This window comes from Cygnus atratus, chromosome 15 (genome assembly GCF_013377495.2).
Source record: "Cygnus atratus isolate AKBS03 ecotype Queensland, Australia chromosome 15, CAtr_DNAZoo_HiC_assembly, whole genome shotgun sequence".
Taxonomy (NCBI): Eukaryota; Metazoa; Chordata; class Aves; order Anseriformes; family Anatidae; genus Cygnus; species Cygnus atratus.
The window spans coordinates 5,751,171-5,778,381 of record NC_066376.1 but is presented as its reverse complement, the minus strand read 5'-3'; the positions used below and the strand labels follow the sequence as shown (position 1 = coordinate 5,778,381).

At 61.1% G+C, this 27,211-nt stretch overlaps 2 protein-coding genes and 1 long non-coding RNA gene across 17 annotated transcripts; 2 read left to right on the top strand and 1 right to left on the bottom strand.

Annotated features, from left to right (window-relative positions):
- Window positions 1-477: 477 nt before the first annotated feature.
- LOC118249044 (lysosomal alpha-glucosidase-like) lies at window positions 478-14,736 on the bottom strand. Of its 8 annotated transcripts, XM_050713715.1 has the most exons (21): window positions 10,589-10,624; window positions 10,299-10,378; window positions 9,006-9,558; window positions 8,646-8,791; window positions 7,549-7,714; window positions 7,161-7,257; window positions 6,126-6,245; window positions 5,814-5,932; window positions 5,606-5,737; window positions 4,728-4,838; window positions 3,765-3,956; window positions 3,463-3,547; window positions 3,039-3,156; window positions 2,585-2,718; window positions 2,292-2,443; window positions 2,032-2,180; window positions 1,798-1,939; window positions 1,496-1,594; window positions 1,159-1,323; window positions 941-1,087; window positions 516-791 (listed from the first exon to the last, which is right to left on the bottom strand). In XM_050713715.1, the coding sequence occupies exons 3-21, from the start codon at window positions 9,546-9,548 to the stop codon at window positions 729-731; spliced, it is 2,880 nt and encodes a 959-aa protein (XP_050569672.1). In that variant the 5' UTR covers window positions 9,549-9,558; window positions 10,299-10,378; window positions 10,589-10,624; the 3' UTR covers window positions 516-728. The 8 variants fall into 8 exon arrangements, with proteins under 8 accessions (XP_035404515.1, XP_050569675.1, XP_050569674.1 ...); XM_035548622.2 differs by lacking the exons at window positions 10,299-10,378; window positions 10,589-10,624 and adding an exon at window positions 14,633-14,736 and having other exon boundaries at window positions 478-791; window positions 3,843-3,956; XM_050713718.1 differs by lacking the exons at window positions 10,299-10,378; window positions 10,589-10,624 and adding an exon at window positions 10,859-11,391 and having other exon boundaries at window positions 478-791; window positions 3,843-3,956.
- LOC118249046 (uncharacterized) lies at window positions 1,856-3,536 on the top strand. Its single transcript, XR_004778940.1, has 3 exons — window positions 1,856-1,989; window positions 2,634-2,750; window positions 3,406-3,536. It is a non-coding gene; the product is annotated as an uncharacterized LOC118249046 (long non-coding RNA).
- MAFK (MAF bZIP transcription factor K) lies at window positions 13,076-26,272 on the top strand. 8 transcript variants are annotated; one of them, XM_035548616.1, is made up of 3 exons: window positions 13,076-13,204; window positions 20,513-20,592; window positions 21,527-26,272. In XM_035548616.1, exons 2-3 carry the CDS (start codon window positions 20,557-20,559, stop codon window positions 21,959-21,961), a joined length of 471 nt encoding a protein of 156 aa, XP_035404509.1. In that variant the 5' UTR covers window positions 13,076-13,204; window positions 20,513-20,556; the 3' UTR covers window positions 21,962-26,272. The 8 variants fall into 8 exon arrangements, with proteins under 8 accessions (XP_035404509.1, XP_035404503.1, XP_035404511.1 ...); XM_035548610.2 differs by lacking the exon at window positions 13,076-13,204 and adding an exon at window positions 16,262-16,731; XM_035548618.2 differs by lacking the exon at window positions 13,076-13,204 and adding an exon at window positions 18,446-18,553.
- Window positions 26,273-27,211: the final 939 nt, after the last annotated feature.

Genomic DNA, 27,211 nt, shown 5'->3' with positions numbered 1-27,211 from the left:
GGGATGGGGTGGAATGGGGGTGCTTGGGGGGATAGGGGGATGAGGGGCTGGGTTTGGGGGGCAGGAAGGGGGCGTTATGGGGGCGCTATGGGGGGACGCTGCGGGGGACGTTATGGGGAGACATCATGGGGGACGTTATGGGGCACAGCATGGGGGGCACTGTGGGGACATTATGGGGGACATGATGGGGAGACATCATGGGGGGACATTATGGGGGGTGTTATGGGGGGACATTATGGGGGGACGTTATGTGGGACTTCGTGAGGGTCATCACGGGGGACATCATGCGGTGACATTATGGGGGGACATTAGGGGGGAACATCATGGGGGGATATTATATGGGGGCATCATGGGGGCATCATGGGGGCACACCATGGTGGGACATTATTAGTGCTGGCAGCAGGGTCAGGGTGGCTGAGCTCTGTCCGTGGTCACCCCACACACACCCCCCACCCCACATCACAGCCCCACACCAAGCTCACCTCACTCCTTTATTGCAGACAGGGCCGCCAGCACCCAGCCCTCACCCCACACCGACAGCATGGCGTGGGGGCACCCGACAGCCGTCCCCCCCCATGTCCCCATCCCAGTGCCCCCCATCCCCATCTGCGGCAGCAGGTGACAGTCCCCAGCGCCTCCACACGGTGACATCCACATCCCATCCCGGCCTTGGGACCGCGGCCACGGACGGGTGGTCTCGGCGGGGTGGGGGCAGCCCCAGCTCCCCATCACAGCCACTGCAGGGAGAAGGCCTGGTCCAGCCCCAGGCCCAGTCCGCTCACGGTGAGGACCTGCAGGACAAGAGGGGACGTCCTGGGATGGCAGCGGGCAGAGATCCTTCCCTCACCGCCCTAAAAACCCTCCCTGAGCAGCACCCTCAGCCCCCTGCCAGGGCTGGGGCCCCCCCCTCCAGGACGGGGCACCCCAAACAGGGCCGCACCTGGTTGTCCAGGTAGGAGAAGGGCTTCTCCTGGCCGTTCAGGAGGACCTTGTGGGGTGGCTCCCACACCCCGTAGATGCTCAGGGTGCCGATGGTGGCAGAGGCAGCCTCGGTGCTGGTGTGGAGGACGCTGGAGGTGAGGACGTTCTGTGGGAGGGGACAATGTGAGCACAAGGCGGCCAAGGCTCCCCCCATGCCCCCTCCCCACCATGTCCCACCTCCGTGGCGTTGAACACCAGGTAGGAGTAGCTGCCCTGCTTGAAGGTGTCCAGGCTCTCGCCGTCATCCCAGAAGAGGTCCCCCCAGGCGGTGGCACCCGGGGCTAGGGCCACGATGAGGCGCAGGGGGTTCCCTCGGCTGGCCTCGCTGGTGGGCCCGGGTTTCTGGGGTTCAAACACATGTGCACTGTAGGGTTGGGACAGCCCAGAATAGGGCGGGGAGGGCTGCGACCTGCACGGGGGACCAGGACTTGAGGCACTGGGGGGCACACGCCGTGCAGCAGGTGTCTCCCCGGGGACAGTCCCCAGCCCAGGGAGGCGGCGGGTGGGAGCTCACCTGGGTGGGCAGGATGGAGCCCTCGCGGAGATGCAGGTTGAGGTGCTCCAGGGGGGCCGGCAGCTTCAGCATCTCCCCGCTGCTGTTCACGGAGGAGCCCTGGGCAGGTGGTGAAAGCCAAGTGGGGTCAGAGATACCATGGGGGACTCAGGAAAAGGGCCAGGAAGCAGGCACTTTGATGCCAAGCCCCACGGCCGGCACCGACACCGCAATGCTCTAACCCTTCTGCAGCCCCCCGGAGCCTCCCCTGCTGAGCAGGGACCACCCAAAACCCGATCGAGCACCGTGGCGGCACTCCTCACCGTGTAGAAGTCGTACCACACGCCTCGGGGGAAATAGCCCGTCACCGAGTCCACCCCGGGCTCCAGCACCGGCGTCACCAGCAGGCTGCGGCCCCACAGGAACTGCCTGTCCAGCCCGTACGTGGCCGTGTCCCGGGGAAACCTGCAGTGGGACGGAGACAACGCTCGCATCGGCTGCTATCTGCCATCCAGGTGAATCCAGCGTCTCGCCAGCTCCGTCAGGGATGGTCTTACTCAAAGAACAAGGGCCGGGCGACGGTTTCCCCGTGCAGGTGGGCACGGTGGAAAAGCGTGTAGAGGAAGGGCAGGAGGGAGTAGCGGGTCAGCAGCACATCCTTCATAGCTGTCCTTGCCACGGGGCTGAACGCCGTCGGGTCCTGGGCCTGGGGGAGATGTGGGGAATCAGCGACTGCCCCAGCCCCAGCCCTGCCAGGCATCCCCCTGCATCCCCCATCCCGTATTCCACATCCCAAATCCCGCATCCCGCCCGTGACCTTCTCATTCTGGGAGTTGTGGTTGCGGGAGAAGGGGTAGAAGGCCCCGAGCTGCATCCAGCGGGTGCACAGCTCCTCCGAGGTGCTGCCGGAGAAGCCGCAGATGTCGGCCCCCACCAGCGGGATCCCGAAGAGGCTGAAGCTCAGCATCCCTGCGGACACATGGCCAGGGATGCTCAGCAACATGCAGGGAGTTTTGGGGTCTCTGCCACCTCCCAAATGCAGGATGGGGCGGTGCTGGGGGTCTACGTGTGCTGTGGGGAAGGACAGGGCTGTAAGTCGGTGCCACCCACCCGGGATGGAGTAATACATGTCCTTCCACTGGCTGCGGTTGTCACCCAGCCAGTGACCCGAGTACCGGCCCTGGCTGGGGAAGGTGGAGCGGGAGATGACGAAGGGGCGCTTCCCCCGGATCTGGATCAAGGCACTGGAAGGCAATGTGGAAACCCAGGGCAGCAGGTGAGAGCAGCCCCCTTAACCCTCAGAGGTCGAGGGACAGCTCTGGGGGTACAAGCAGCACGGTCCCTCTCTCCCTGGGCTCAACACCAGGACCAGCCTCACCCACCCAGCCCTCCCCGCAGCCACGCACACTCCCCTGCCCTGCTGGGTTACTCCTGTGCCCGAGGCTGTGAGCAGCCAGAGTGTCTCCCTTCGGGCCGGGCACTCAAACCCCAGTCCTTTTCCTACACCGTGCCAGCCCCGAGCAGCAGGATTTCACCCCGTCCCCTCCCCAGGGTGCTCGGGTACCTCGCCGTCGCTTCGGCCTCCATCAGCCCGTAGAGGTTGTGCAGGTTGTAGTGCACCGAGGCGCTCTGCTTCGCCGAGGCACACACCGTCTTTGCAGACAGGGAATCGCCCAGCACGGCTGCCGGGAGGGACAGTCACCGTTGGCACGTGGCGGGGGGCGTGGGGACACGCAGCCCCCCGTGCTGAACGAAGTGCCCTGCTGCTGGTGCAAACTGAGCGCTGAAAGCTCCCACAGCCATTCCCATCCCCAGTACGGCCACAAGCATGCAGTGCTCGGGTACCAGCACACGAAAGCAGGGATGGACACGTTCGGGGGTTGAAACGGAGATGTGATGTCTCTTAAAAATGGTTTTCACTCGGTTTTCAGCAACTTGAGAGCGCGCAGTACCTACCAGCACAGCCTGCATTTCAGCGCCCTCCTTACCCGGCGTGTACGGGGGGCTGTCGAGCTCTCCTGGCGGGCAGCCCTCCTCAGACCCATCCATGAAGTTGGACGGCTCGTTCATGTCCTAAGCAAAGAAAATCACAGAGCAGTTTGCAGGGCGAGTTTTTAGGGATCAGCAGCATCCAGCACTAACACCCAGGGGGTCGGGGCTCCCTCCCACACCAGAAGCACTGGCGGCAGCACCGAGCCCCTTTGCCCAGTGTGTACAAGGGTGAGCACATCTGTGGGGCAGGCGTCCTCCCAGTACCCAGTGTTTGCAAAACACAATAAAGCTGCAAAACCTTTAAAAGACAGACAGACAAAGCTCCAGGACCGGGCACCATCCAACGCGGAGCCACCCAGGGCGAGGGGGCACTTACGATCCAGACACCATCAAAGGGCACGTGGGCATGGAAGCGCTGCAGGTTCTCCAGCCACCACCGGCGCGTGTCCATGTTGGAGAAGTCGGCGAAGGCCGTGTAGCCGGGCCAGACCTGCGGCGAAGGCGCAGAGCAGAGGGTTCAGCATAGGGGGAACACTGCGGGGAAGTGGTGCCAGGGGGCTGTGAGCACGCTGAAGGAGCAGGGACAATAAAAACAATGATAAAATCCAAGCTGAGTGCTTTGAGCGCTGGATGCTGTATGTGCAGCATCCCCCTGGGCACCTCGGGGTGCTGGGACCCCCCATGGCTGGGCGAGGGATGGCTGCTGGAGCCCAGCATCTGCGGGCTGGGCTCGCTCTGCCTCCTCTTGCATGAGCCCTTGCACCAGCCAACAGTGGGGAGGATTTGTGATTTCCCTGTGCTTTGCCTCACTCCAGGAATTACAGCGTGAACAGCTGGGCCATTTTTCTCCCTGTTTTTAGACTTCTAAAAGTTACAGGTGTGAGGAAGGGCCAGGAGGAGTGAGTGGCTGGGAAGGAGGGGATAAACTGGGAAGGAACCGCTGCAGGTCCAGAGCAGATCTGGAGGCACAACCTTGCCTCACCCCAAAAACAGGAAGGGAGAGAAATCAGATGACCGGCCTCAGGCAGAACCACCGACTCCGTTGCACTCATATGACTTCCCCGGGTGCCTCTGCCAGGGCAGGAGCTGGCTCCGGAGGTTGGTGGAGATGCCACGAGGTAAAACGCGGAGAGCTGGGAGGGCTGAGAGCAGAGCCAGGCTCTGGCCATCAGCCACCTGGCTTTTCCTGCAGCAGGAGGGAAGAAATCCTGGCCCTGCTCCTGCAAACCCCCCAGGGCTGGGATTTCCCCTGGTTCCTTACCTGCCCGATCAGCGGCTGCCCTTGGGTGGTGTTTATGAACAAACCCCGTCTCAAGCCTTCGTCGAAAGGCCAGTAGGAGCCCCGCGGGCTGGTGCTGCTGATGCCGGGGTCCTGGGAATGCAGCAGAGGGTTAGTGTGTTTCCCAGCACGGCACGGCCCCTTCCCCCTGCGATGCCAGCATGATTCAGAGGAGAAGACAACCAAGACAGGGTCAGCCGGAGCCCACACACGGTGGCTGTTTTGTCCAAGAGGAACAGAAACTTGCTTCAACACTTCCAGGCATGTTTTCTAACAAGTCACTTCTGCAAGTCCCAAGGACCCGTTACAGGGTTTTGGGGAGTTGGGGGATAAATATAAGTAATCATGTGCTTATGCAAGAAACTTCAGGTCACGGCAAGGCTGCAAAAAGGACTTCAGCCAGCTGGGGGAACCCAACCTTCCCCTCCCAGGGACAGTTTCCAGCCGAGGACCTCCAGAACCCACATCTCGTGTCCTGGCAGCAGGATGAGGGGACATCACAGCTGGGTCACGAGAGCCCAGCAGCACCAGAAGGGAAGCGGGGCTTCCCACATCAGGCAGCCACCAGCTGAGCAGCCTGACCCCGGCTCTGGTCACCGGTCCCTTTGCCCGCGGGGGACAAGGACCCCAGCACCCTTGGGCTCCCGCAGCAGGCAGGAGCACAGCGTGACAACCTGGCCCGTGTCTCAGCAGTCCCTGCCCTTACAGGGGATTTCCAATGGCAGTTTGCAGACACTGGTAAAAATCCCCAGTCCCGGCGCTGGCTAACACCCTGCAGAGACCACCCGGGGCCACCAACTGTCCCTGTGTCCCTGCCCTGCAGCCTGGCCACAAGCCCACGAGCGAGACAAGCCGAGTACCAAGATCATAACGTAGTGCTGCCCATGCTTGTGGAGATCCTCCACCAGCGAGGGGAGGGAGGCGAATTTCTGGGGATCGAAGGTGAAGTCCCGGTACCCATCCATGTAATCGATGTCGTTCCACTGCGCGTCCTGCGGGGAAATGGCTCAGAGGCGTGCGGCAGCCCCTGGCCCCCATCCCTCCTCCCTCTGCGGGGCCGGGGGGTACCTGTGGGATCTGGAAGTTCCTCATGGCCCTCACAGTCTGCCAGGTCTCATTGCTGGAGCCGTAGCCCCAGCGGCAGAGGTGGAAGCCGAGCGCCCAGAGGGGCGGCATGGCCGGGAAACCTGCAGGAGGAGACGTGGCACATCCGAAAGCAACGGCAGCATCGCAGAGGGATGGGGAGGAAGGGGAGAGGGGGAACAGAGGTGGCCACTTGGTGTCCTGGGGGCTGGGGATGGGCTGGGGTGATGGTGGGGAAGCAGGGGTGATGCAGGGATGGGGACAAGTGGGAGACCACGTCGCGGTGCAGACACTCACCTATCACCTCCTGGTACTGCTGGATGACCGTGTTGGGGTCAGGCCCCAGGAAGATGTAAAAATCCAGCACCCCCCCGATGGTCCTCCAAGTCAGGGCCGGAGCGGGCTGCAGGGCCACCTCTGTGCAGAGCGGGGACAAAACCACAGCAGGACGTGGGGAGCAGCCCCGGGACCCCAATCCCCACTGCGGGGCGAGGCAGCGCTGCTGTGACACTCAGCCTCTGGCAGAGGAGAGGAGAAATCCCTGCCTTGCCCTGATCGAACACTGAGCGGGTGTCAGGAGGCTTAAACCATCACGGACTGGGGAGATCACTGGTTTATACTGGGAGGAAGCTCTCTTTTCAAAACGTGCTCTGTAAGCTGAAGCAGCTCTGTGCTGCTCCCCCAGCTCCCACTTAAAGAGTGAGCGCACACATCCCTCGCATCCTCCCCCAAACCTCCTCGTAGGCGAATAATGAATCGAGAGCTACTCGTACGGGCGAGCACACAGGACCTAGGGCTTTTCACAGGGCTGAGCCCTCAAACCTCAGCCGCAGCATTTCCCCGCGCTCATCCTGGGGAGGGAGCATCGCTGCAACGAAGCGCAGCTGGAGCCCTGGTGCGAGCAGCGCCGTCCCAGCTGGCTGCTGGAGGGGACGGGTGGCCACTGGTGCCATCCCCGGCACGGCAGGACCCCCGGGGAGTTATCAGCAGGAGGATGCCGCAGGGCACAGCTGGCACAGCGGGCACAGCTGGGGACAGCGCGGGCAGCAGGCGGCATCCCCGTCCGTGCCGGGGTCACCCCCGCTGCCAGCCTCGGGGCGAGGCTGTTTCGGGCAGACGAGGAACAGGCACGGAGCTGCACGCAAGGGACTTGCTTTTCCGACGGCAATTCAGCAGCTGGGCGTGTGGTTAAACTGCTCGGCAGTTGCTAAAGAGCCTCGCTTTAGCCAGGAAACAGATGGCTAAGCTCAATAACGGAGCCAGCAAACCACATCTTGTCCCTTTTATGGCTTCCTCCTGCCCCGAGTTCCTGAAGCTGCCCCGGGCACCTACCCATGGCGTTGCTGTTGAGGAGGAAAACCCCGTGAGCATCCCCGCCCTCCTCCAGCAGCAGGTAGAAGGGGTGAGCGCCGTACAGGTTGAACAATTCCTGCAAGCAGAGGTTGCCCGGTGAGCAGGGGAGCCCGGAGCCGTGACACGCGGGCTAACCAGCGTCCCCAAGCCACTTCTGCTGCCCGGTGCCAGCCACCACCAGCCTGGCATCTGTCACCCCATGGACAAGGACGGTTTTGGAGCTGGCAGCCACAGGAGAGCGCTCGGGGCCATCGGCACGTGCGTGTTTTGCAGTCGCACCGAAATCCTCCCCGGCATCTCCCCGTGACCACCTCCTGTCCCCGCCGGCTCCAAGGCTCCCACCAGCAGCCCCCTGCCCCGGGGGTACCGTGGGGGAGACGTCGCGGGCCCAGAGGGTGAGGGTGCTCCAGTCCAGGCTGTGCAGCAGGGTGCTGCGGTGCTCCCCCAGCCCGTACAGGAACCTGGAGGGCAGCGCCGTGGAGATCTGCAGGAACTGGTCAGCGAAGATCAAGGGGGCCACGGTGGTGTTGAGCCTGCCGGGGTGACACAGAGGGGACATTAATCCTCTTGCCTATCAGGGATGCTCCCTTCCCTCTAGAAGCATCCCTGGGGAGCCAAAGTGGCGTGCCCCATCCTACATCCACGCCCCAAATGTCTTTGGCAGGTGGCAAATTGGGGTGTGGGTGAAGGCGAGGCACAGCCTGCCCCCCCTCTGCCCCCCAGCACGGCGCAGCCGTTCATTTGACACCAGCAGCTTCCACCGAGGTTATTATTAACCATCGAGGCAATGCAGCTGGGGGGTTCTCCGCCTGCTGCCTCTGATAAGCGGCTCCCAAGGAAAGGACAGACCACAGGGCCTGGCGGATGGGAGCGAGGAGGAAAGGACACGGTCCCCAGGGGCTGCTGGAGCTCACCAATGGGGCTCAGCGTGGGCAAAGCCACGGAGGGGACTGGAGCAGCACGGCAAAGCCACCAGCGGTCCTTTTCCCCTAAATCCCTGAGCCCAGAGCTTGCTGGGGGTTCCCACAGCTTGGCCAGCTCTCTACAGACACCCAAAACCAAGGCCAAGCAGGCAAAGCTGCTGCCCTTTGGTGGCCCTTTCCCCGAGCCACCAAGTTCCTTACTAGTGGTGCTTCGAGGACCCGCACCCATGGCTGTGCCTTACTTGAGACAGGATTTTGGGCTTCTGCATCACCCTGGTGAGGATTTGGGGCACCGTGCAGCTTTGGGGAGAGGTGCTGATGCCACCCAGCCCTGCGTGGCCACGTTTCCATCCCAAGTGGCCAGGCTGTGTCCCCATGTGAGCACCACTGTCCGTGGCAAGGCTGGAGGCGATGAGTAACCATCAGCTGGAGATGCCACGACATGTTTTTCCCTAAGGAAAACCCCCAGGGGGGCACGCAGGAGCCCACTGGGAGAGAGCAGGGCTTTCCCCGTGCCCAGCGTGCAGGAGGTGGCTCTTACAGCACTGTCCCCGTGTCTCGGCGCCGCAGCAGCAGCCCGAAGGGGTCCTTGGAGAAGTCCAGGCTGTAGATGGGGTTTTCTGCTCTCTTCTCTGCCCGGGGAACCTCCAGAGGAACCTCGTACCGAGGGTTGGCTGCATCGGTTATCTGTGGGGAGGAGAGAAGATGCTCTGAAGACCAGCTTAGCAAGAGGACAAAGGGTTGGAGATGCTCTCTGAGGCCACGCACGGCCATGCCAGGAGCAAAGCAGCTGCTGGTCCCACTCTGAGCAGGGGACGGCCGCCTACAGACATGGCACAGAGGGTGCAAGGGGACAGCAGCGTGGTCACAGGCCCTGGCAGGGAACCAGAGGCACGCTCACCTTGACGTGCAGCCGCGTGTCCGTCTCCAACTCCACATCCAGCCGCAGCACCTCGATGTCCCGCGGGTAATAAGCCTTCTCCCTGCGCACCAGCAGCCCCACCATGCCCAGCGCCGTCTGGTTGAGGCTCTGCAGCGCGTAGCTGGGGAAGTCGGGGGGGTAGAAGCACCAGGGCACCCCCCTCTCGCCCCCCGCTGCCGGGGGGGTCTCGACGAAGCAGCACCCCCGGCCCTCGCAGAGCTCCTGGGTCACCACCACGCGCCGCTCCGGGTAGCAGTCGAAGCGGTGGCTCTCGGGGACCTGGTGGCACTGGGAGGGCGGCGCGGGGCCGTGCCAGCCCCCGGACACTTGTCGCAGCACCCAGACGGTGACGGTGCTCAGCAGCACGGCGGTCAGCAGCAGCCCGCTGCCCACCCACCACGGGGCCAGCCTGCTGTGGCCGGTGGGTGTCGGGGTGTCCACATCCTCCTCCTCCTCCTCCTCCTCCTCCTGGCTCACCACCAGCCGCGGCACTGCTGTCCTCAGCTTCTGGTACAACTTCATCGTCCTGGGGCTGCAGGGGAGAAGGACGGAGGCACGGGTGAAGGAGCCAGCCAGGGGAAGCTCGCCAGGATGGGTTCTCTGTGCCCGATGCCCCCATTTCAGGCAGAGCATCCTGCAGCGGCTTAAATGGCACCTGGCAAACTGACGGCACCAAGAATGGCTTTGCCTGGAGCTGCCCATGCCAGGCTGGTTCTGGCCCCACCAGAGCACAAGGAGACCCTGCCACAAGGCTCCCCTGGAGACCAAGCCCCACTAGACCGAACCCCACCTTGGCTGGTGTCAGAGCATCCCCTCGAGGAGTTTTGCTCAGGCCTGGATTTATGGGCTGCAGCGTTTCCAGAAGCTGCAAGCAAAACCAAGCCCCCTTCACCCATCGGAGCAGAGCCGTGGTGCTGGGAGCAGTAAAGTGCAGAGCATCCTCTGCTCCGAGCCTCCTCTGTCGTGAGCCTCCTCTGCTCCAAGCATCCTCTCCTCTGAGCATCCCCTGCTCACGCCCAAAGCCCTGAGTCAGACGTTTTAGCCTGGGGAGGGCTGGACAAGGGCTGGCAGGGAATATGCTGTCAATCTTTGCCTCCCACTGATAAAATATGATTTCAGAAACCTCTCAGGCAAGCATTTTCCAGCCTGGAAGCGAAGGAGAAACCCCCCTTCGTGCTGCCTGCAGGGAGCGGTCCCAGCCCTATAAATAAGGACACAACTTTTTTTTTTTTTCCCCTCCGCCTTCTGCCAAAGCGCTGGGACCCCCCTCACCTCCACCGTGCAATCTCAAAAGCTCAGCAGAAGGGATTTCGTTGGCAAGCAGGTCTCGTTCCCCATTAACCCTGCCCTGTCTCCAACACCAAAACAACTCAACCTGCCGGGCCCTGGCTGCGAGCCCCGCAGCGGCAGCGCCCACCCCGCAGCGCCCCAGCCTCGTGCGACGGGCGTTTTGTCCCCACCCCGGGGGCGACAGCAGGGCCAGGACCCTGCGCTCACCCTTGCACCCCGCAGGCACCCCCAGGCCCCCCAGCACGCCACCGGCCCCTGCACCGCCCTCGCACCAGGCCGCCCGCGATGCCACCGTGCGGCGGTGGCGTTTTGGGGACAAGGCGGGGGACACGGCCAGCCCTGCCAAAACGCATGGAGGGTGGGGGGCCCCCAGCCCTGCCCGGGGAGGCAGCGCTCCGGCCGTGCCAGGAGCTTACGTACACGTGTCTCCTCTTGACATTGGGGCTGCGTGTGGGCAGAGCGGGCGGGCAGGGCTCCCAGCGCTGCGGCTCTGCCCGCCGCGCCGTAAAACCCCGACAAGGCGCCCGGCGCCTACCGCTCACCTCTAGTAGCAGCGCCAGCACGCGCCTCGCGGCTGCCTCCTCGGCTGCTTTGTGCTCTTTTTATGTATAGTTATATCCATACGTCCGCACCCAACGCTGTTCTGAAGCCCCGTGGTGGAGGATATGGGAGACGAGCGGTTCTATCGGTGTTCCTGTATGGCCGCAGGGTCTCCAGACCCAGCACATGCCTCCAACCCCCCCGCCTCATCCTCAGGGTTTAGCCAAAGCAGAGGGTGGAAGGGACGCCTGTGCTGACTCTTGCATCGGGGAATCTCAGTGCCTGAGCTGTTATGAGCACACAGCGAGGGGGTTAGACCCACAGCTCCCCACGACCCCAAAGCAAGCCCCGTTTTCTGCCCTGGATTTCACCAAATGCCCGTTCTCCCACACTCATCTGGCTGCCGAGCACGTGGAAGTGCACGCTCCTGCCCAGGGCTCCCCGCTCTCAGGGGACTGGGGAGCTGCTCGCTGTTTACTGTTGAAGGCCACCGCGGTCTAAAGGTCAGCAGCGAAGGCCAACAGACCTTTGGAGCAGAGCTGCTTCCTCCGGGGAACGAAAATCAAAAGTAGGAGCGGGCGTGGGCAGGTCAGCTGCCCCAGAAGCAGAATCTCGAGCAATCCCCCGTGGCGTAGGGGACCGGCAAACCCCGTCCTTGCCAAGGGAGGGGGAACAACCCCCGGTCTGCTGGGAGGCGTCCCTGCCACGGCAGCGGGGTTGGAACCGGGTGGGCTTTGAGGTTCCGTCCTACCCAACCCATCCTGTGATCCTGTGACGTGCTCGAGCGAGGATGTTTGGGGCTGGGAGCACGAAGCGCCCCGTGACGGCGCTGGCTTTGCAATGAACTTGTGACAGCCTCGCACACAAAAAAAAAGGGAGGTCAGGTTCGATGGAGGCTGTGGTTTTGGTCGGCCACCTGCCTTGATTCATCCCCTGGGCATTTGCACCTCCCCTGGGTTGCCACCAAAGGACGAGGCGTTGCTTGTGCCGCCGGGATGATGCCATGGCAGCAAGCCGGACTCACAAAAAGTGTGGGTTTGGTGCAGCTGAGGCCTGGCAACACCCTGCTGGCCTCCGGGGCGGCGAGTTGTGACAGCGGGGACCATCTCGGTGCCCCGCAGAGGATGGGAGGCCCTGCCAGGAGCTGCCCAGCCGGGCACCAAAATAGCCTCTAATCATCCTCGCCAGCCTCATGACTCCCAGCACACGTCCCGGGGGCTCAGCAAAGCAGCACCGTGACCGCCCCGTGACCGGGCCCACGCGCCGCAAACCCCACGGCCTCCACCGCGCCGCACCCCTCCACGGGGTGGGAGCCTCCACGGGGTGGGAGCCTCCATGGGGTGGGACCTCCACGGGGGGGGGGGGGAACCTCCACTGGGGGGGGTGGGGGTGGCCTTCACGAGGGGGGTGGGAAGCTCCACTGGAGGGGGGAACTTCCATGGAGGGGGGGGGGAAGTTCTACAGGGGGAGACCTCCACTAGGGGAGACCTCCACTTGGGGGGGAGAACCTCCACCGGAGGAAGCCTCCACTTGAGGGGAGATCTCCACTTGGGGGGGAGAACCTCCACCGGGGGAGACCTCCACAGGGGAGGAGCCTCCACTTGGGGGGCAGCCTCCACAAGGGGGGAGAGGCCTCCACTTGGGGGGAGCCTCCACTGGGGAGGAGAACCTCCACTCGGGGGAAGACCTCCACTGGAGGGGAGCCTCCATTTGAGGGGAGCCTCCACTTGGGGGTAGACCTCCATTTGGAGGGGAGCCTCCACTGGGGAGGGGAACCTCCACTGTGGGGAGCCTCCACCGGGGGGGAGACCTCCACCGGGGAGACCCTCCACGGGGGCAGAGGCCCCCACTTGGAGGTAGCCTCCACCGGCGGGGACAACTCCACTGGGGGGGGGGGAAAATTCCACCGGGGGGCGGCCTCCACCGGGTGCCAGCCTCCCCCGAGTCCAGCCTCCCCCGGGGCGCGGCTCCCCGTGACCCCGCCCCCTCGCCGTGACCCCGCCCCCTCCCCGTAGCCCCGCCCCCTCCGCCCGCCCCCTCCCGCCGCCCTTCGCCATGAATGAACCCGCGTGGGCGTGGCCGGCGGGGCGCTGACGTCACGGGGCGGGCGGTGATTGACGCGCGGCGGTGACGCGGCCGGGCCGGAAGCGGCGGCGCCTTCTGATTGGTCCGGGCGGGGCGCGGCGGGGCGCGGGGCGGGGGGGGGGGGGGAGGGGGCGGCCCCGCGCTTGTTGTTGTCCGCGGGACTGGCTCGGAGCGAGCCCCAGCAGCGCCCCCGCCGCCGCCCCCCCCCCCCCCCCCGCTCCGGCCGCCCCGGGAGCGCGCGCGCGCTCCCGCCGGCACTGCAGGTGAGCACCCGCGGCGGGCACGGCGGGGTCGGCACCGGGCCGGGCGGGGGGGTGGGGGGGGGTGGGTTATAAGGGCGGGGGGGCGCCGCTAGGGGGGGTATAGGGGGGGTATAGGGGTGGGGGGTGGGGGGTCGGAGCGGCCCGGTTGGGCTCGGCTCGGCGCTGCCCCCCGGCGCCCGTAGCGCAGTGTCCGGGTGGGGTCGCGCCCGCCGCGGTGGCTGGGCTCGAAGTGCTGAGTCACCACCGCGCCGGGCACGTGGGGCCGCCGCCCCGCGCCCAGCAGGGCCGGCAGCACGTGGAGGGGGGGGCGCCGGGGGGGCTCCGGCAACCGGGGGGAACCGGGGGGGGGGCGGCTCCGGGAAGCTGGGGGGTGCCGCGACGCCGCTGCCGTTCGCGGCTGTCGCCGTTCTCACCCGCCCCGCCCCGCTCAGTCCCGCCGCCCCCCCCCCCCCCCCCTTTCTTACCCCCTCCCCATTTTTTTTGGACTCCCCCCCACCCCCCCCCCACCCCCCCGGGCCGGTTCCGCTGCGTGGCCCGATGGAAAAGTTGCCTGAAGTTGTGGGGGAGCACGGTGATGCTCGCACGGCTCCGCTTTGGGGTTTTCAACACCCCCCCGTCATGTCCCGGGCCATCCTGTGCCCCCCCCCCCCCCCCCGGGACAGCCTGTGCCTGGATTTTTAACGGTGTTTAAAATACACCCTATTAAAGCTGGTGTGGTGCTGGGGGTCCAAAGCCAGGAGGCTTTGTGGGGCCGGGGATTTTCCTATCAGTGGGGTCGGGGGGGGCTGTGAGTGCCCCACGCGTGGCTCCTTAACGGGTGGGCGCAGCCGTGGGCAGGGGCTGCCGGGACCCCCCGGCTGCGGGCACGGCCGCCACGTGGGCGCGGGTCGGTGGGGAGTTTTGGTGCTGGTATTTTGGGGTTTGCTCCGAAACGGGGGTGGGGAAAGCCCGTCCGTGGTGGGGACGGGGAAGAAAAGTGGCGTGAGCTGGAGAAACAGCCGGGAGGGGAACTGAGACCTCTGGACTCGCCAAGTGCCCGACGAGGGCCTCCTTCCTCCTCCTCCTCCTCCTCCTGCTGTTGCTGCTGCTCCTGGCGGGGCTGCTCGCCTCCCTTGTGGGCTGTTTCACCGGCCGTGCCGAAAGCAGGCCACGAGGTCTGAAATTAGGAACGAGCCCCCGCTGGGCAGCGTGCCGCCGCGGGAAGCGGCGAGGTCTCCATTTTCGCTTTCACCTGCCTGCCCCTGGCGTCGGGGGGGCTGCGAAGAGGAGGTGAGCCCGGAGGCGTCGGGACAGGAGCCGAGAGCCGTCAGGACGGCTGCGGGACGGGGGCCACGCGTGCCATCGCTGCCTTCCAAGCCCTGGCCGTCGAGACGCTTAACCCTGCACCCCAGCCCGGTGCTGCCGTGCTTTAGCGGCGAGTTAATTTACCTTGGGCTTTGCTCGCTGCTGCGAGCGGTGCGTGCTCGGCGCCTCTTGCCCTCTCCTTCCGTGTACACACTGGCGCAGAGCAGCCTTCCCCGCGCAGTCACTTCCGAGGCGTGATGGATGCCGCCGCTGTCCAATGGCGCCGCGCAGGGCCGGGCGGCAGGAGAGTTAACTCTGCTGGTACCTGACGGAGGTGCCGGACGCTGTTAATTAATCGTAATTAATGCTGGCCGTGAGGTTGGGGCATGGCGGCTGTCCTTAGCAGGACACGCTGCCGGCCTCTTGGCTCACCAGGGCTCTGCGCCGGAGCCGCGGTGCGTCGCGTGTCCCTGGCTATATTAGGGCACGCTCGTGCCCTGCTTCAAAAGTGTTCCTAAACCAGCCGGTGGTTTTCTGCCTTTTATTTTTCGCTTTCCCCTCGAGGACAGCGCGCTTTGTCACGTTTCACCTCATTCCTGCGCCCACCTGGGCAATCTGGGGACGTATCGGCGCGACGCTCTCCCGATTCCATCAGCCTCGAGCGGTGACTGATGGCCGGAGCGCGCTGCGGGGCTGGGCGCTGAAAACCTCGAGCTGGGGAGCCAGGAGAGGACAGCTGGGAGTGCTGGCCCCGCGGCACTTGGGGTTTGTGGGATAAGCTCGCTCGCTGATGGTTTCTGTAAACATCCAGCTGTGAAACACTTGAGCAGCGCTAGCACTTTCAATTATCAGGAAGTTTCAGGCTCAGCACCCTGTCGAGATGAGCAGGCAGTTTCCACTTCTGTCTGAGCTATTGTTTCAGGCTATCTTCAAACTCGGGCAGAGCCTTCCAAGCATGAAGCAAGCGCAAAGCCACGCGGCACCGCGACCATAAACACAAGGACCGGGGGGAAGAGAGGCAGCACCGCGAAGCTCCCGGGCGGGGGGACGGATCGCGTAGCAAATCCCCTCGCTTTGCATGGCAGCAGGACCCCAAATAGCCACACCACTGCCTTCCTGTGTCACAGCTGGTGAAGATGTCCAAACTGATGTCTGGCCATGTGCATGGGATCTGATCGGATCCTGTGTGAGTGAGCCGAGCCGTTTGCTGCTCGGTGCCTCGGCTCCTCTGCATGGGAGAGGGGTGTCTTTGGGCTCACGATGCTGGGACGTGATTCGGGTGCAGCTCTGCCACCACCTTTGTGAGCGCACGGTGGGAAGAGCGCCCTGCGCTGTGGCTTGTGAGGACCGGCAGTGTCTTCTGTGTACCTGTCCCCTTCGGCCACCTCGTGTCCCCCGAGGTCCTGGGTTCCAGCTGTGGCAGGCGTACCCTCCTGGTACCCTCGTGGTGCTCCGCTCCCTCGCCACAGGCTCTCTGCAGCATCTGACGGGGTTGTTTACCAAAGCAGCGCAGCCCGTCTGATCTCTGTCCAGGCTTCCCCAGAGAGCGCCCCAGAGAGCCATGTCCTGGCAGCCCTCGCGTTTGCTCCAAAGGTTCCCGAATCTCCCCTTTGCTGCTGGATGCTGGTTCCGATCCATAAGGGAAATGGAAAGCTGGCCAGCTGGGCGAGGGCTGCGCGGAGAACAGTAAACAGTGACTCACCCCTCCTGGTGTCTTCTCCCTGCTCGTGTCAAATATATTGCCTCGCATACGCTCCCGGATTCACGCCGGCAGCCCGGCCCTCCCCTCTCCTGTTCCGAGTGAATGACAGGCGTCAGTCTGCCTCGCGGGCTGTGTGAAGGTTGTCAGAGCAGGGGAAGGGCTTTCTGAATGACGGGCGAGGGATGGTGCTCGGCGTGCCGTGCTGCAGCCTGTCAGAGACCCGCGTCGTGCCTCCGAGCGGCGGGGGCACGGAGATGAAGATTGAAGCGTCTGTGGTTCCCTTCGCCTGTTGGATCCGGCGGTGTCCTTGGGAAGCGCGTCCCTCCAGCTAGCCTCCTGGAGCTGGGAGGGATTTGGGGATAAACGGGAGATTTGGGTAACTTGCTACAGCAGCTGCCCGGGAATTAAATCCCTGAGTTTGGGAACGAGCAGAGAATTCCCCTCGGTGCTCAACTGAGGCTCGCCGGCAGAGATCCCCGCCGCCGCTTGAACGTTTCGCTGTTTTTCTGCCCTCTGGAAGTCGGCGCTGGCCTGGCTGGAGGTGAGGGTTGCGTGTTTTCAGTTTGCTGTACTTGTGTGAGGATGGGAGCTGAGCACCAGCGGGGCTGTCTGCCAGGCGCTCGTGTTCTGGCCGGGGCTGTCTTTCGGCGCAGAAAGAGTTTGAAAACTCGAGTTCATCCGCAGTTGTCGGGTGTCGGCGGAGCCTTTGTAGTAATTCCTTAACGCGGAACGCGCTCTGAAAGCTCCGTAGCGTGGAAAGTCCAAAATCGCGTTCTGGCTTCTCTTCTTTCTCTTAATTACCGACCTCTCGTGGAAGGCTCTGCCTCACCTCGGCACGGCCGGGCTGTCTCCAACAGCCAGAGCCGGGGGTCACCGGGAGCTCCAGGCTGCGACCCTCAGCCTCGAGGTGCCAGGGGTGGGTTTTGGGGAAGGTATTGGGGAGGGCGCTGCGAGCGGCACAGGAGCCCTCTGTGAGGGAGAGAGAGGGCGTTGGTGAGGCTGCCGGTGGGTAACTTCATTGCGGAATTACCAGGGCTTTTTATGCAACACCCAGTCAAAACACTCGCTTTAGATACGAGCGTGGAGCCGAGCTGTAAAAGCCTTAGCCCGTACGGCTGGTGTCTTACTACTCGCTGTTTTATTTATGTAGCGTCCTAAGTGTGTCACGCTGCTTACAGAATAAAGATGTAATGCGCTCCTCGTTCCAAAAAGCCGAGCTCCTAATTTTAGACGTGATGCAGCAAATGCAATTAAGGAAAGAAGGGCAGCAGGAGGGTGCAGACTGGAAGGGCTGGAGTAATCAAATCGCGGGTGGGGTCCCCGCAGACCCCAGAGCAGTGCGTTTGGGGGATGCCATGGGTTCGGCATGTTTGCGGGACAATTTACTATTCCGTCCTGGGGTTTTTGCCTCTAACTTTGGGAATGCCCTGGCACTGGGAGCCGAGTAACCCAACGTGGTGCCGAGGGGCAGGATTTGGCCGGTGGGGGTCTGTGGTTCAGGTGACATGCCCGTGCCACTGGTGGGGATCGCAAGCGATGCTGTGTGGGCATCGAGAGCGTGGGCGGGGTGATGGGGAGCTCGTGTGCTCCTCCTGGAGCTGTTTGGGCACGTCCCCATCCTTGTCCCCGTCCCGTGTGCCACCAGCGGCCGTGACATGGCCCCACCACGTAACAGGACTGACCGCAGCCCGACCAGAGCACTTGGGTGTGCGGCGCGGCCGGAGGAAGGTGTGGGGTCGGGAGATGCTGCACAGGGTGACAGGTGACCGGGGGGGGCCGTCACCACACCGAGCCGCCTCGCACCCGTGCGCTGACCCCCGCCGGAGGCAACCTCAACCCTCGCCGCATGTTTTCCGCGCTCTTTTACGTTTCTTTCCGTCCCCGCGCGGCCAAGCGGCCTGTTCAGTTTTTCCATCGGCTGGCGCAGAAGGCGCTTTGAAGACACGTTGGGTGAGGATCAAAAGGCTTTTTGTGCAACCGGTGGGTGTCACCGCCCTGCCGTGTCGCGCTCCCCCCCCACCTCCTTCTCGCCTTTCCTTTTCCGGCCGCCCCGCGCCGTGCGTTGCGTCGCGTTGGGTGCCGCCAACGGGGCCGGCATCGCGCCCCTTTCCTTGTAGGGCCGGGGGGGGGCGGCGAGGGAAGAACAGGGGGGGGGTGATGCCGAGGGGAGGAAGAGTTCCTGATGCTGTGGGAATGCGAGCTCTCCAAGTCTGTAAACAGCTGGTGACTCACTGCATAGCTATGGCACCAACTGCCTGCGCGGCCGCGGCTCCCCGCGTGCGCAGGGAGGGGGCTGCCGGCCGCTTCCTTTACGCACTGGCAGCGCTCCGCTCCCCTCAGCTCGCCGGGACCGTTGGGCCGAGGCGAGGAGCTTTTCCTTCCTCCTTCGTGCTAGCGCGCGCGCCTCCGGCCTGGAGGTAGGGGTGGGCGGCCGAGGGGAAGCGATGAGGAGGAGGAGGAGGAGGAGGACGGCGAAGGCAAGAGCCGGCCCTCGCGCCCGACGCAGCTCGGGGAAGTTGGCTTGGGGGGGACCCCGGGCTAGTGGCGAGTAAGGGGCAGCGGGAGCCGTGCCCGGGGCGGGGTGGGTGCTGGAGGAGAGCAGGGCAGGGCTGTGGGATGCTCTGGCAGAAGCAGCACCAGTTGCTCGGAGCGGTCCATTCATCACCCAGCGTCTCGGCCTCGTCCCTCCTCCGGCGGGCGTGCGGAGCCGCGCTGCCTCGGGCTGGAAAATAAGAGGAGGCGCCTGAACGCGCACCCTGATGTCTGGGATAGTACCTCTGCACTTACGGGAGTATTATTATTATTATTACTTTTTTTTTTTTCAACCCTCCACCCCCAGCTCTTCGTCTCGCTTTGTACGTCAGCCGTGTGACAGTGAGGTGTCTCGCCTGACAAAGCGCAGGTGACAGCAGCACGGGCAGCACCCACGCGGCTCCCTCGTGTCCCCGCAGCCCACCTTTGCACCCCCGGGTCCCTCCACCCGCTGTTCGCAGATATGAATGAGTTTGTTTACTCGCCGACGACCTCGTGATGTCTTTGCACAGACATGACCTGAAGTCGTTATCGCTTTTGGGCTTCTCGGTTTCCATGGCGACTGTCTCGGGGTTGGCTACTTTCCCAAGGTCACCATGGCAACTATCGGAAGGGAATCATGCTTGGGATGCTTCGGCTGGATTTTTCATGAATGATTAGGATGTGTGACACGACGCAGACGTGGAAACGGGGAGGGTTTGGGCTGGGCCGGGTCCGGGGAGTGGGGGGGGGGGGTAGAAGGGGAGCGGGCTGCCGCCAGACGGGCGCGGTGCCGCCGGCTGCGCAGCCCCTCGGAGCCGGGTGGCGTGGCGGGGGGGACCGGCGCGCCGCGGGAGCCCTCCCCGCCGGGGGAGCGACAGGCGGAGGCTGTGATGGTGGCACGGCTGCGCTCGCCTCGCCAAGGGTAAGGTCCCCGTGGCTGCTACCGAAACCCGAGGTTTCGGGTGGCTCGTCGCCGAAAGGCTGGGGGGATGTATTTAAGCCCCCCCGGGGAGGTGGGAGCGAAGGGTGCCGCCGGGGGGACCTGCCAGCTCCTCGCCAGACATCGCCGGGGGGTCAGTGCGCAGCGGCGAGCATCGTCAGGTCTCGGTGTGCTTGGAGAGGCAAAGTCCTGCCTTGCTTTGTCATTATTGGAGGGGGGGGGGGGGGCTTTTGTTCCTGGCGTTTGGGTTTTCCAGTAGCGTCGCCTTTGGGTGGGGACGGCGCTGGAAGCAGGTGACGAACCAGGCAGCCTATTTCTGGGCTGCTGATTCAATGTCAAGCCGTGTTAATAATCGTCAAAAGGAGGATGAAGGGAGTTGTTGTCTTGTGGCTTTGCAGAGCCTTTTATGAGCGGAGGTGACTCTCTGGTCGGTCCCTAAGGGGGTGTCCGGAGCGTTTGGGTTGCCTCTGGAGGGAGATGAGCAGGGGAAGGGGCCCGGGTGGCTGCGCTTGGTGATCCCCCAGCAAAGAGGTGGCAGTGCATGGCCGCTCGCATCGCATCGCTGTTGTTTACAGGCGGGTGGGTGTCCTTCCCTCACTCCCTGCCTCGTCACGGTGTGCTTAAAAGCAAAAGATGAGGTCTTCAGCATCAGGAAGCAATGAGCTTGTCCATACAAATGTCTCTTCCTCACGTCTGTACAGGGCAGGCGGATCTCTGAACCCTTCCCAGGGTTTTAAGCAATGGTGCGGTTTTTTTCAGGGGTGGTTTGGACTGGGGTTTCGGGCTGTGTATTGGGTGTCTTTTCCCTTAACCTGCCTTCATGTCTGAGATTGGCGTAACCTGAAAACCTTGTTTTGTTTTTTTCCAGTTGCAATTTCTGAGCAGTTTTGTCCAGAAGACTGTGCTCAGGTTATGACGACTAATCCCAAACCGAACAAGGCGTTAAAGGTAGGGGAGGCCGAGCGGGTGCTGCTGGGTGGCAGGGGAGGCCGTGGCAGAGCCGTGCTCCGTGCAGCACCCATCGCACGTGGCTCATCTTTTCTTCTGAGAGACTCTTACAAATGGGTGCTGATATAATTTCCCGTTATCTATGGGAAAGATCTCTAAGAGAGATAGGGTAGAAGAATGCTAGTTGTACCTAGAAATATGGCTGAAGTCTCTGGGGTTGCGGGCTCAAGCATCCCAGCTGCTATCCAAGAGACCTTGGGGTAGGGCACGTGCTGGCAGCACCCTGAAAGCAGCGCTCCCAGGCCTGGCGATGCAGTACTTCTGCTCTCAGGGGTGAGGTGCAGTGAGGAGAGGCAGCTTCCACCTGTTCTCGTGCAGATCCACAAGGCAGTAAATGCCTCGGGTATACCTGCTGCGCGGTGGACCAGGCGTGCGTGGTTCATGCTCTGGTGCAGCTTTTCTGGTGTCCTGGCTCTTTGTTCCAGGTGTCTGTAGCGTCAGAAGAGCCAGAAGAATGATGTCTCGGAGGTTCTGGGCGTAGTTGTGGCAGCAGACCTGCTCGAGAGAGAGGCACACGCCCTCGGTGTCTCTCTGGTGCAGGAAAACCCAATCAGGCCGTGCTCCTTGAAGCCACGCAGGGCTGGTTTTGGTCAGTGCTCCGACGAGCAGCCTTTGATGAAAAGCCACAGCGTGCCAAATTAAACCCTGCGCACAAGTGGCTGTTCTGCTTGGAGCCTGCTGCACGGGTGTCCCAGCGTGATGTGGTGAAGGGTGTCATCGTCAGGGCTCGGCCCCGAGTCCTGGCCGAGGACGAATTCAGTCTCCTTTTATTTCCTTGAGCTCCCCGCGGTGCCTCGGGGTGTGCTGCTGGCAGGGGGCAGCTCCTCCGCCGCCCGCGGGGCCGCTGCTACCCCTGTGCTGTTGGTGTTTGCAGGTAAAGGAGGAGTCGGGAGAGAATGCCCCCGTGCTGAGCGACGATGAGCTCGTGTCAATGTCCGTACGGGAGCTGAACCAGCACCTGAGGGGTCTCACCAAGGAGGAGGTCATCCGGCTGAAGCAGCGGAGGCGCACGCTGAAGAACCGGGGCTACGCTGCCAGCTGCCGCATCAAGCGCGTGACTCAGAAAGAGGAGCTCGAGAGGCAGCGGGTTGAGTTGCAGCAAGAGGTGGAGAAGCTGGCCAGAGAAAACAGCAGCATGAAGCTCGAGCTGGACGCCTTGCGCTCCAAGTACGAAGCACTCCAGACCTTTGCTCGTACTGTGGCGCGAGGGCCTATTACCCCGGCCAAAGTTGCCACCACCAGTGTCATCACCATTGTGAAATCTGCCGAAATCTCATCCAGTTCTGTGCCGTTCTCAGCAGCGTCCTAGTGCCCTCGGGGGGGGGAACTAGCAGCCTTTCGGAGGGAGGGGAGAAGGCTCTTATGCATTGTTCCGGAGTCCTTGGTCACGTCAAGAATTGGCATCTTAACGATTCTCTTCCAAAAGCGCAAAAAAAAAAAAGAAGAAAAGGAAAACAAAACAAACAAAAAAAACCAAACCCCAAACCTATAAAGGGAACTTAACTGGCTGCTTCTCTCTGGACTCGGTGGCTCCACCAACCCCTCGTGTCCAGGATTGAGCTCTGTATGCAGTACAAGTTGCTTCCTCCTTCCCCCTGCCTCCCCCGGCCCCCTCCCCGCCGTGGGCAGCTTTCCAGCTGGGAGAAGATACCCGAGGAGCCTCCGGAGTCTTCGTGAACGATGCTCAAGAGCCAGGAAACAGATGGACCGTAGAAATCGTCACGTGAGATGAATGTATGGAAAAGAGTTTCCTTTAGTGGCATCCTGCTCCCTGTCAGAAGGGTCTCCCCTACCCTCCCCGCTTCCATCTGCTGTCGCGAGGGCAGGGAAATAGGCATTTCGGTTTGGGCTTCATCCTGCCAAGAGTGGATGGGAGTGGGAGGATGATGGAGACTAATGCTTGGGTGTGACCTCACACATTAGGAACAACCTTTTGTTTTCAATCCATGCTGTTAAAATATGGAAAAATATATATTTTACATATTTTAATACGCCCCACTACCTGTGTGGCCTATAAAAAATATTACATTGCAGCCTCCTTTATTCCAACCCCAAGTTTCCTAATAGCTCCTTCCCTAAGGTGTGCCTGTGAATTGGGTATATTTATGCAGTGTATTTCTTCCAAATGATCCGCGGTTTTGAAATAGCGGCTTTTTTTTTGTTTTATTTTCATGGATTCCCTGAAGCTTAGGGGAAGGAGGCACAGTAAATGCTGTGAAGAGCTGTGTGATGGGGAGGAGAGGGGGAGACGAGGAGGAACGATGCTGGAAGTATTACCAGGTGGAGGCTGCGAGATGGCGGGGCGGTTCTGCTGGGCTCAGCGCTCTGAGAAGGGGTTTGCGTGGAGTATTTGGGACATTTTTAAAGCACTGAAGTGTAACCAGAGGGACACGGGCAGAAGGAGAGACGTTAGAGCCTCGTCTTTGGTGGAAGTGGTGGGTAGGCAGTGATGGTCCCAGCTGCAGAGCTGGGCTCTTTGATGGCCGTAGGAGGGCTGTGGGGAGGTCAGATGGGAGCCGTGCAAGGCTTTTCCTCTCTGTCTCGTGTCAGTCAGGATCCAAAGAGTACAGCCTACAACCCTCAGTGTTCAGACAACCTGTGTGAATGTGACCCTGAAACTTGACGCTTCCTCTCGGGAATCTGTGAATTGCCCCGGGAGACGCACGGAGGGCAGGACGAAGATGGTCGCGTGTAGGGGAAGGAAGAGTTGGGACCGCGAAGTCGTGCGTGTGGCTCTGAGCAGTGGTTGGGGAGAGGGATTTCTGGCTCGGCAGTGGGCAGGAAGCCAAGAGGAGGGATTCTGCTGTCGCGCGGCAGCGCCGAAAGGACGAGTGTTTCCAGGTCACTGTAAAAAATAGCTATGTTGGTGTTTGTGCGTTTCGTTGTCTTTTTTATTTTCTTTTTGAAGTAGGAAAGAAAAGGGACTGTGAGTTTGGCAGGGCAGAGACTTGTGGAATGGACGATGCCTGTTGTCACGCAGGTGAGAAATGAGGTTTCTGAAGGTGAAGCTGAGGGGAAGAGCTATGGGGATTTGGGCTCTGGAGTAGAAGCCAGAGATCACGGAGAGTTGACCAGTGTTTTGGACTGAAGGAGAAGTAATGGAGCGCCATGTAAAGGGGGCAGGAGGCTGGCATCCACCACCCAGTACGACTTGTTGTTCGGGGCTCTGTCTTGTCTTGAATGGCAGTAAGTTTGCAGAGTTTCAGCCCTCTTTGTCTTTGGAAGAAGTCATTAGCTTGCTTTTCCTTTTTTATTTTTTCACCTTGTCATTGGAGTCTCTGCATTTCCCAAGAGGGCCCTCTGTGAAATAGGTTAATGAAAAGAGAAGCCTTAGCCTCGGTTCTCGTTCAGTCCTCAACACCTACCTTCGTGACCTTACTGAGCCAGGAAGGGTGCGAGCAAAATGCTTCCTGCAGGCTTGTCGCCCCCGCCGGATCCACGTGTCATGGAGGGGAGCAGGGAGTTTCCTACAAGTGGTTTTCCAACCCGTGGAGTTTGGATGACACTTGGCGTTACCTCATTTCTCCTCCACTCCCTCCCTATCTCCTAACAGGCAGATCGATGTCCTGTGTATCAGTACCAGTTATTGACTCCCACAGCAGAAGCTGAGGAAGAGAAAGATGTTACTGTCATTTCCTGGTCCTCTCATGTTCTCCAGCTCGCAAACGTTGGAAACTTTCCCAGACCTTTACAGGTGCCTCCGAAAACAGGCAAAATGGAGACTCCTGGCACTGTTGGGGCTTTAAATGAAAACTTTAACGAAAAAGGCCAGTTGACTTGAAAATGCCCAAATGCTTCCAGTCTTTAAAACAGCTCCAGAGCTCCATAACATTCCTGGCTAGATAGGAACACCCTCTGGCTGCCCTTGACCTCCTGTCAGTGAAAGCAGACCAGTCGCACGGAGGGGGACGGAGGTTGAACTTTGTTCCTTGGGGAGGGTCTTCTTGCTGTTGGAATGAGTTGAGAAACATATCTTTTATGTGGCACTTCCCTTGCGGCCAAGTATTTCTTTTTTCCAGTTCTTGGAAGGGTGCCAAAGGCTTGTCCAAGCGATTGCTAGTTTAGTGCTGGTAGGCACTTAAATCTCTGGTCACTCGATAAAGAACAAGAGGCCTGGGTGTTGTTAAAGCTGTTGATACCATAGCCATGGTAGGTAATCCATATTGGATATCCATAAGGACCACGTGGAAATATTTAAAGAGAGAGAAATATATATATAAATATATAATTATATACATTTTATCGTACAGATTTTTCGTAAAAAAAAAAATAATTTTTTTTCCAAGTTTGATACTGTAAATCTTTATTAAAAGAAATTGCCAGTCCAGGGCTCCCTGGGTGGTGACCTGGAGGGGAATGAAATGTCCTGGCTAAACTTCCACAGGGGGATCAGAATTGCAAGGTAACGTGGAGGGAGGAATGACCCGAAAGCTGTTGACCACGTTGGAGACCCAGCTCCTCCACCCTCCGTCCCGGAGGGCCCTCCAGCTTGGGGTTGTCACATTGCATTCCTCTGGGGTTTGGTTTGTTTCTGTTTGATTTTTTTTTCTTTTTTTTTTTTTTTTTTCCTCTCCGTCCTGCACTTGCAAGCCTGACACCCAGGGCAAGCATGGCGCGGGGAGCTGGCTGCCGCTGCAGAGTCCCCAGGGTGCTCCCTCGCCGCAGTACCTCTCGCTCATCTCTTGCTGCAGTAGTTGGGGTGCTGGGGCTCCCTTCTCTGCCCCTCTTCGCTTGCCAAGGAGTGGTGGGCTCTGAGTTTGAGTGCTGGGAGTGCTCTCCCGGGCCTGGCCTTCCTTGCCCCTCCGCAACGTGGGCACAGCGGGATGCTGGAACAGCCTGCAGCATCCACACAGGTACCGGGAGGGAGTCCCTGGTCTCGTAGGCGCCTTTGCTGGTCTCTCCATTGGCAGTGGGGAAATCTTTTTCCCTCCAGGGCACCTCCAGACCCTCGAAGCAAGTCAGCATCTCAGCTCTTGCCCACCCCTACCGCCTGCAGGAGCCCTGGGTGCCACCACAGCTGTGGGGAGGGACAGGTGCTGGTGGGCGAGGGCACAATGCCATGGACGCGTGGCACGGTCGGGCTTCTGCACGGCTCAGACCCCGGGGAGGAGGAGAAGGTGGCATTTTGGTTTTTCTTTTTTTTTTTTCTTCTCTCTCGAATCATTTAAACTTCATTGTCATGATTGTTTTTATTTAAAAAAAAGAAAAAAAGAAAACAAAGAAAAACAAAACGAAAACGAAAAACTTTTGTAACGTGGATTTGTTTTCCTTCGTCTGTATTTCAGTCTGCTGGGGTGTTTCCGTAGATGGTGGATACTTGCTTTCATTTTTTTAATGATAGAAGTCTTCTGTTTTAAGTTGTTTTTTATCACCAGCTCATTCTATCCTCTGTGGTTACTCAGTAATTTCATTTCAATATTTATTTTTGTGCTGCTTTTTTATTATAAAATAAATTATTGATATACCAAGCAATGTGGATTCCTGTTTGTAAGGCGAGTAGCCCTGTGTATGTGTCCATTACTTTCTCTTGACAGCCACAACGTAATTTATTGCTGTAAATTTAGCTGCAGTGACTGGTTTTTTTGTACCTTTCCAATAAAGCATTTTCTGGTTTCAGACTTGCCCTGGTGTATGGTCAGCGTTTTGGAGCTTGCATTGATTTTCAGGGACGTGTTTCCCTCGGCTGTCGCCTGAGCAGCGTGCAGCTGGATGCAGTGCTGCGGGTGAGCTCTATATTTTCGGGAGGAAGCCTCTTGTGTCTGAGCCAGTCGGGTACGTGTGGAGCCACCAGCTCGCCCAGGTCCCAGCCATGACGTGTGAGACATGGTTCCTGTCCGTGAGCATCGGGGGCGTTTTGTGGTGGTGGCTTCGCAGAGCATTTGGGGACTGGCGGCCTGGTCACGGTGCTGGGGGCACGCTGCGGGGCTTGGCGTGGAGAGCTTGGAAGGTGAGACAGGTCCTGGGGTGGGGAGAGCTGCTCCCCTCCCTCTGGGGTTGTGAAAGAGCCCTGCGTTGCTTCCTATGCAACTGCTTGTGGAGAAACAACTTTAACCCCTTAAATCAATACTTTGTTTTTCCCTGTTTGTTCCTCTGGGATTTGAAGCAGTGAGTGGTGCCTCTGACAGAGAGCTCCTGGGAGCCACGTTAGCTTTGGTCCCCTGCTACAAGTCCCAGTTTTTAGGGATGGCTGAAGGGGGGAAACATGGGGTCTGTGCTGGGCCAAGGCAGCGTGTTGGAGGCGGGTGGGTGCCTCGGCCAAGGACAGAGCGAGCGGTAGGGTTATTTGTTGGCAAACAGCGGCAGGACTGGGGAGGCTGTGCATGCCAGCAGCTAAGGGACAGCCATCAGGTGCCAGAGGTGGGCCAGGCTCGGCTGAGCAGGGACATAGGGGAGGCCTGCGGGTGGTCATGGTCACTGGTGAGCGGTTGGAGGAGGCCCCCATCGTCTGCTTCAGCTCCTGTCGGCAGGGAAGGCAGTGAGGAAGGTGGGACGTTGTGTCTGTCAGGGATGGAAGATCAGGAGCTGAGGTGGAAGAGGGTGTCGGGACTCAGCCAGGTGG

Coding starts and splice junctions, on each gene's coding strand:
- LOC118249044 (XM_035548621.2), bottom strand. CDS start 9,548: ATGAAGTTGTACCAGAAGCTGAGGACAGCAGTGCCGCGGCTGGTGGTG. Junction 4,839..5,605: donor AGCACTACGTTATGATCTTG/GTACTCGGCTTG, acceptor CTGCATTCCCAG/GACCCCGGCATCAGCAGCAC. Junction 2,719..3,038: donor GAGGCCGAAGCGACGGCGAG/GTACCCGAGCAC, acceptor ATTGCCTTCCAG/TGCCTTGATCCAGATCCGGG.
- MAFK (XM_035548616.1), top strand. CDS start 20,557: ATGACGACTAATCCCAAACCGAACAAGGCGTTAAAG. Junction 20,593..21,526: donor AACCGAACAAGGCGTTAAAG/GTAGGGGAGGCC, acceptor TGGTGTTTGCAG/GTAAAGGAGGAGTCGGGAGA.